General features: G+C 45.6%; 1 protein-coding gene across 1 annotated transcript in view; it reads right to left on the minus strand.

The window, feature by feature from the left end:
* Positions 1–8540, minus strand: part of UTRN (utrophin) — a 341520-nt gene extending 332980 nt beyond the window's left edge. The window contains exons 1-2 of the mRNA XM_066546847.1: positions 8483–8540; positions 7433–7590 (exon numbers count right to left, since the gene is read on the minus strand). Of these exons, the coding sequence (XP_066402944.1) occupies positions 7433–7511 (79 nt within the window). The 5' untranslated portion in view covers positions 7512–7590; positions 8483–8540. The remainder of the gene's footprint in view (positions 1–7432; positions 7591–8482) is intronic.
* Between the last annotated feature and the right edge of the window lie 252 nt (positions 8541–8792).

Genomic DNA, 8792 nt, shown 5'->3' on the forward strand with positions numbered 1-8792 from the left:
ATAGAAAAGCTTTGGTCTGCTGGCATTTAACTACTACTTTATTTATTCTCTTCTGTTTATACAATCATATTTTATAATATAACTATTAAAACAACACAGAAACCAAAAGGGTTTGCTCTATTCCCAGTGTCCTCCCATAAAATGCTCAAATAAATTCCCATTGTTATTCATACACAGACTGCTGCTCTTTGCTCATCCAGGATAATGTGGTAAATTACGAATAAAAATAGCTGGCCAAACATTTCAGAATTTACCCATCATACCACTTTTCTCTCATCAATAATTTGTAACATAACATTTTAGGAGCATATTCCATCTTTGGTCCTCTGCCATGATCTAAACTGGGGGATTGTGGGGGGCAAAAAACCACATTTCAATGCTAGGAAATAAAAGCAGAGTACATGGGAACTAACTAAAGATATTTGTGGAATGAATTACATAGACCCATCAAAGCATGTTCTTTCATGGCTTAATTGCTTGTTTCTCCACAGCTAAATGCATAAGCTGTTGACTGTTCTCATGTGTTTATCTAAGTCCACTACAAAATATTTCAGTTTTTGGATGCTAGGTCCTCTTCATTTATAAGAAGGTGATGTTGAAGTCCAGAAAAGACTCTAAGTCTTTTCTGAAGAAGACTGTTGAAGTCCAGAAAAGACTCTCTTCATGATCAATTTATGGCTGAAAAATACTGCTGTACATTCCCTATACTGATCATCAAAATAACCTTAAGAATAGGTAACATATCTAATCTCTGTCACGTAGCCAGATCCTTTCCTCCCATCATGCATCCTGTGCTTTTGAGATAGAGGTTGGTCTTGTACTGAAACACACAGTCACCATCTCCCACCAGACAGAGATTCAACAGCTCTTCACCACTTCTTCCATATCCAGCAGAAGATCCACGCACCTGAAAAGATGCTAGAGAATGCTTCCCCAGCACAGGAGTAACTACAGTTGAGCTACTCTCAATTAATAACTCTCACATTATTCGTCTCCAGCATCTCAACATGTTTGATGGTGCATCCATCCTGTGCACTCAACAGATGAATGAATATCTAAAAATGCATTTTATTAAAGAGTGAACATATTTCTGAAAGAAACCTTCACAAAGTCACTGTCACAGCTGTAGATATGTCCACTGATAACCAGCCTCCTCTGCATGGCTGCAGCTCTCATCCAGAGCTGGTCAGGCCACCAGAGGGAAGATGCAGCCCAAACCACACCCAAACTCAACTCTGCCCTTGGCTGAAGGAACTGGAACTGCCCACACCCTCTGTTAGAGCTGACCATCTTCCAGCAGCCTCCCCACTGACAACCAGCTCCCAGCCCTGGCCCAGCCTCTGCAAGCACCAGTGTCAATGTCAGTGTCCCTCAATTGCTAGGATATGCACCTGGAGTCAGGGGTGTCAGGTCACCCTGTACCAGCCCCTACCTGCTGGTCCCACAGATAAGTGACAACAAAACATAGCTCTAAGTGTTTGGATTTCAGTGAATTTCTCTTTTTGGCTTCATTCAGGGCTGAGCCCAATTGAGGGCAAATAATTGAACTTTCTCCTTTTATTCTCTCCAAGGCAGTATCAGGTGGATATCTTTTCAAAGAAAAGGCTCAGAGATGTAATATCCTAATAAATAAATGGCAGTTTGAGTCCTCCTTCTCAATGGCCCACATTTCACTGACTTTGCAGCTGGGTATATTTACAAGTAGTAGTTCCTTGCCTCATTCTCAAAACTAAAGCTTGCAACAGAGCCGTGCCATCGCTTCTGTCACACCCACAGGTTCCAATGGACTGTTCTATTTCCTTAGGCTGTCATTTCTCTTGGTACCTTTAAAACTCCTTCTTCTGAGAATATACTGTCACTTTCTGAAATTACAGCTCAGCTGCATCCCCAGAACACACTGGGGGAGGGGAGAAAGACATGAAACAGGGCACTACAACTTTTTCTTTCATCAACACAATAAGGAGTCAGACACTGAAACTCCTCCCTCCCACCTCACAATGTTTAAACCCCGTTATTCATTCTTCAGACTGTTAGTAAGGCATCCAAATAAATGCAGTTCTCCACAACTTCATGCTAGGAGTGCCTCAGTATGCAAGATCAGTGGAATCAGCTGTGTTTTTCTAATTGTGCATTTTCCTTTGAAGGAGGGATACCATACAATACTTGAAAAGCAGATCATGCAGGCTCCGAGCATACTAATCCATGCTGCTAGCAGAGCAGATACACTGTCCTAAAACAACATCAGTTCAGCTCAAGCCCATGTGCTCTTCCCCTTCCATGCCTACATTGATGTACCCATTCCCTATTTGTATTCAGAAGATTTTAATAACAACACTTCCCTACTCTTCCCTGCTCACAAGAATCAACCCCAACACACACCATGGACAAGTGATTCTGCTAGGAGAAACAGTCTAGGGGAAAACCAAAATTAGGAGCAGTTATTCAGAGGTGTTAACACAGCCCAGCTAATTCTCTGCTAAGCTACCCAATGCTGTGAGCACATGATAAATATTTTCATGCTACTGTATGAGAATCTTCCTTCTTTCCCCAGACCTGAGGGGAGAAGGGGGGACAGTGCTCCAAAGGGTGCTGGGGAAGGCATGGAAAGGAACCCCACATTGCCCCTAGTTTGCCTCTCACCTAGGCAACCCTCCTCCACAGGATCCTCATCAGCAGCAGTCCCTCCCCACACGAGCTTTTAGACCTCTTTAGAAACATTTAACGCACTACACACAGTGCCTCACATAGCAGCTCTTGCTCAGGGTTGCGTCCTCCTTTCCTGGCAGAGCACATGCAAATCAATGGGCTGCTTTTATGGTTTGGGTTTTGGGTTGGTTTTTTTCCCCTCCCTGAGGAGCCTCAATTTCTATTCCAAGGCAGAGTCGTGCTTCAAACACACGGAGCAGCATATGTTATTTCTTCACCTACCAATCAAGATGCTAGAAGAAACCAGCCTGGTACTTCTATATCTGTCATTTCATAAATGCTAGGCAATACCCCAGAACTGTCTTCATTGCAGCATCCGATCTGTCCCCACCAGACAGCCCAAGAAAAGGAAGCTATACAGTTGACAGAAAGAAGCCAGGCCACGGCAATCCAAAGGCTTAGTCCTGAAGTCATTTCAGTGGCTAGAAACAAGGAGAGCAAGTTTTTCACTCGCCTTTAATACCCTATCTGCACAAATGTCCCTGAAGAGTTCACACAGTGCAAATCTGGCTACACCAACTCTGCATCCACTTGGCAGAATCCTAAGGGTCCACACACAACTATGACAACTCCTGACAGTTTCACACCAATAGAGCCAAAATGGAAAAGGAGAAGCAGCACATTTGGCCTGTGGTTATCTGGCAGTGAGAGACACAACTAAACGAACTGGTTCCAAAGGCAACCTGTGGCATGATGGGGCAGCGAGACCCCAGGAGCTCCCCAGAAGCAAGGGGTCTGCCAGCCAAGTAAGCGTTGCTTCAGAGGGCAAGAGGACAGACAGACAACAGCAGCAGTTCTCAGAATAAGCCTTGCCCCAAAAGTCCAAAACTAACTTACAATTTCTCAAAGCAGTCTTTCAGTCAAATATATTTGAGGAGAATTAAGTTCCCTTCAATTTAGAGAGAGCTCGTATCTTAAAATGCACCAGAGGCGCAATCTTCTAAAAATGTTTTTCCTGCTATGTCTTACTGTTTAATTATATATTACCATTCCAAGCTCCCATGACAGATTTTAAGTGAGTTTGTCTTTTTTCCATAATTAATCATAGCAAAGACTCATCTGTTTTTCAAGCCTGTGATGACAGCACTGTTTTCACCACTGTAAGGCAATCATCCCACAGCATTCCTTCCCGAAAGCTATTGCAATGAGGAAAGCTCACCGATCTGCACAAGAGGCCTTTCAAAGATATAAATCAGCTCCACATACATTACTTCATACTACAGGTAAGTTAATAAAAAGGAAAACTGCTTTTCCATAGCAAGCCATTATACAGACATACAGGCATAGTACAGGGTAATAATGCTAAATAACACAAATTATAAACATATAAACCTAGCACAACCATCCAGGAACAAGTATCCTACCCACTGAACACCACTCAGCCATCAGCATCCACCACTGGTACAGAAAGAAGGGAGGCAAACAGATTATTGGTCTGAGAAAAAAAGCAGCTTCCTTTATAAACTCAATAACCGAAAGTTATTTTTTAGACAGCTTTGGTCACCATCAAATACTATTATAAGTGCAGAAGAGGTCTCTTCAAAGATAACCTGTAGTTACATGTAGATCAGTACTAACAGACTACTTAATCAAAGAGAAGCCATATCCAAAGCAGAAAACAATAAATACTAATTGGACAACAGGGAAAAGTCTCTTTTCTTTCATCCCAAATCACAGAAGTGACATTAAGGGCATAGAAAATCTCTGCTCTGGAAAAAAATCAGCACTTGTCACATGTAACAGATCATAGCACATTCATTTAAAGTTTCTTTGCTGATCACTGAAGGAAAAAGTGTTTCCAACATAATCAATAACATACAGAGATGCCCATTCAAAGTGTTTTATTCTTCATCCTCTCAGTTTGAGAGCAAAGAACAAATGAGATACTTGCAAAATTACTTTTTCCCATCTGTGAAATCCTATGGCAATCCCCCCCTTTTTTTCTTTTTTTTTTTTTTTTGCAAAAGTGACAAATGGAAATCCTGTTAATTTTTTTTGACTGGTCTGTAGAGAAATCATGATTTTCTGCAGTTCTCCTAAATCCTTCATGTGGCACACTGGCAGCTTCCCAATTACAAGTCTAAGAAAAAATTACATAGCTTGTTCTAATAAAAACAAGCATAGATGGGCCCCACACAGCCCTGAGCAGGTGTAAAACTTTATGTGTCTTAATACAGCCTCACAAGAGTGATTTTAGATCAAAGCTCAATAACCAACACACTGCCTGTACTGACAGTGCCACCTTTATGTCTTTCTAGCTGCTTCACAGTTTTAGAAAGCAAGATAACTAAAGCAGCAATGACTACAAAAAAACCCAATGTATTCAGTTGACAGGCTGCTAAAGACTAAAGTTTACATTTGTATCAAAATATTTAGAAACATTTTTACTAGTACCACTCTTTGTTAAGGTCTGACCCAGAAAGATTCTGGCATTTCAAATTATAATTTCCTTCCAAATTGTTACAAGACAAACAACAAAAAAGACTCAGCCATAGATCTTAAACATCACTTCTAGAACGTGAATAGTTTTAAATAACCACAATATCCTGACAGCTTGGTGATCTGTTCAGAAGAGATGAAGACAAACATTGAAATAGACAAACAGAATTATCCAGGAGAACACAGAGAAAGTGATCTTTACACAGGGCATTATACATCTATCTTCTTTTATTTACAAGAATAGAGTAAACTGTTTTCAGTATGCTTATTTAAAAATGCATAGGAATAATACACACTCAAAAAATATTATGACATATTAAATAACTTGATCACATATTAAATCATGGAGACAGTTTTTCACCCACTGTGTTTTTTGTATTTTATTTATTCAGTGAAAATATTCAGTAGACATTTGCATGTGCTCCCTGACCAAAGTGGTAAGAGACTTCACACATCACTGGTGCTAATAACTTACAGAGCAACAAGACACAGTGCAGCCTATTTTCTGTGACAGCAAATGATTGTCTTTTTTCTCATCTCTTGAGTCTCAAAAGCCATGCAGAGGCCTTAGCTACCCCAAATATCAGTAAGTTGTAATACTTCTACTGTATTTCAAGTCATTTAGACTGAAGAGCATTTCATGCTGGAGAAATCTTCCCAGAAACAAAACCCTCAGTTTTCCTTTCTAAGCATCAAAATTAGCATTCTCTTTCCATAATATCTAGGAAAATTAAAATATCTTCTCCTCAGTCCTGACAATTTGCTGTCACCTGGGCTTCAGGAAACTTCAGTCCTTTCATTAGGAAAACCCTCATCCAGATTTACTTGTAGTCAATGGTTCAGAACTGAACTACAGTAGTACAGTAATTTATTTGAAGAAATCACACATCCAGATCCTAACCAGCATAGTAATTAGAAAATAATTAAGATCAGTCATCACTCACTATTTTTAAATTAATGCACAAGTCTGTTAGCCTTGTATTCAAATTTAAAGCACTTTCTCATTCCGCTGAAGAAATTCAACATGGTTGTAACAGGGAATTTACAATCAGCTGCCCCAACCAAAACAACAGAACTTACTGGACAATTTGTTTATTCATGAAAAACCTCCAATACATCCATGTTTCCTCACATACCTTATAAAACTTACATACAAACAAACAGTCTGCAAGCTATCCCCACACTCAAAGCCCATAAAGACACTGACTATATACTTACAATCAAATGAAGTTATGTCCAGAGTAACAGCAGAAAACAAAAAAAAAACACTACAGAATTCAAAATTAAAAACCCACAAGCATCTGCTTCATAAACTGCTCTTCCAAAAGAGGAAGACTCAGAAAGCGAAAGTCTAAGAAACACCAATGGGATCCAGATCAAACCCACATGCTATGTAATCTGACATATCAAATCACAACCAACTGAAGACCTAAAGTTTTTAACATGTGGAAAACTTAAAAAAAAAAACAAAAACAAACCACTGCTACATTTGCTAGATATCACAGGAGAATCTTTTGATAACAGGAGCATTTTGCATGTAAGAAATGCACAGCCTCAGACTGTGAGGCTGAGGAGTCCAGTATCCAGTCTCTGAATGGAGCACAAATTTCTACCAAGGTTTAAACTACCAAGGTTTAAACAACTCTCAGCTGTCCCTCCAACACCTCTGTTCTCCCCCTGCTAAAGTGACAGTACTTCACTGGTCGTCCCAACATCCATCAGAGCCTCAGGAGACCCCAACACACTACAACCAAACAAAATCCACATTTTCCTAATAACCTTCAGATCTGTTACACGAATGTTTTGCTGGAGGAAATGCCTGAGTGAGCAGCCTTAGACAACTGCTTTACATTAAGGAGGAAGCACATTAATTTACTGCATGAGCACTACCGCGATGCACTTCCAGGAGGCACAATGTTGCAGCCACAGTTGCCATTTTCAGTGCCTGAGAATAAACATGAAAGCTACCAACACTAGGTTGCATAAGAGCACTTTAAGCACACGGCTATTTACAAAAGTAGATGTAATTATGATGCCAGAGGTGTATCCCAAATAAACAGACTTGACTAATACTGACAGAAAAACCCAAAACAAAACAAACCCTGAGTTCTACAATTACTATTACTCAGTAACAGTAGGTGAGCTGCATGAACAGCCTCAGTCACTAGCTGTATGACCAACATATGCCCAAAAAAACCGCTGGACAAAGGTGCTGTTTTAAAATGTCAGCTTATATCAGAAGCTACGGGTAGCGGAGAAAAGAGGAAAATACCGTTCCCCAGTTTACCTGATCTGGACTTGATGATGTCGCTGAACTCGCTGTGTCCCCCGCCAGGTCCTTCCTCCTGCTCGGAGACACGGGCCATGCTCGTGGGCTGCGGTGTGCCACGGGCGGAGCCTAAATCCGCTGGGAAAAGGCTCCCATGGAGGGCCACGGCTCAGCACCTACAGCACAGGAGCAGGAGATCAGGATGACTCCAGGGGCTATGCCAGGTGTGACTCCGCGCGCGATGGGAGGGATCGAGGCTTGCTGGCCATGCCCACGCGGGGCAGCGACCTGCCACTCGCTGTGCCCCTTCAGCAGGACACCGTACGGTCCTGCTGAAAGTGGGATGCCCCTAAAGGTGCAGCAGCACAGCTGAATCCTCAGCCGCGAAAGCCAGGCTTCACTCACCTTTGGGCGACAGGGCGCCCCGGCCCCAGAGGGGCAGGACACGGCCCTCGCCTCCACACCACCTCCACCACGGGTCACCCGGCTGGCACGGAGGGGACAGCCCCGCTCGAGGGGTGGCACAGCGACGGAGCTCCGCTCCCGCCGCGCTGGAGTGAGTGCCAGCGGCACAGGGGTAGGGGCAGGCGCGCTGCCCCGGCCGGCCCAGGGCGCGACAGCCACGTGTGGGAGAAGCCACGCAGCCCCTCTCCCGGGTGGGGGAAGCGGAGCTCCGCGGGCCAGGCCCCGGGCACGGCCGCCCCCGCCCGGCCGCCCCGGCAGAGCGGCCGCCGCCCCCGCTCCCCCGGCGGGGATCTTGACCCGGCAGCCGGCCGGGCGTGCCGGCACCTCCTCCCCGCGGGATGCGCGGCCGCAGCAGCGGCGCCGCCGCCCTCGGGCACCCCTACGGAGGAGCCGCTCCTCGCCCCGGCTGCCCGCGGCCGCTCCGTCCCGCCCGCAGGTGCGCCCGCCGCGGGCGCTGCCCCCCGCCCCGCGGCGTTACCGGAGCTGGGGAACAAACTTTCCCCGCCGAGCCCCTCCCGGTGCCGCCGCCTGCCCACAGAGCTGCCCCGCTCCCAGAGCTGCCGGGACAGCTGCCGACAGCAACTCTCCTGGGCCGCCACTCACCCCTCGGGCACGGCGGCGGGAGGGGCCGCGCTACCCCGCGGCGCAGCCCGGCTCCTCCTCGCACCCCGTTCCCCGGCAGCGACTCCCGCGGCGCTGCGCTGGCGGACCCACAACTTTCTGTGCGAGGAGCCGCCGCCGCCGCCACCGTCCGTCCTTCCCCTTCTCCTCCCCCTTCTTCCCCGCCCCTCGCGGCCCGGCCCTGCGGCGGCCCCTCCCTCGGCCCCGGCGCCCCCTTTGTTGGCCGGGCCAGCGCCGCGGGTACGGGAGGGCCGCCCCGGCCGCGGCCCCTTCGCTGATCGAGGGGCGGGGA

The sequence above is a fragment of the Molothrus aeneus genome, chromosome 3 (genome assembly GCF_037042795.1).
Source record: "Molothrus aeneus isolate 106 chromosome 3, BPBGC_Maene_1.0, whole genome shotgun sequence".
Lineage (NCBI taxonomy): Eukaryota > Metazoa > Chordata > Aves > Passeriformes > Icteridae > Molothrus > Molothrus aeneus.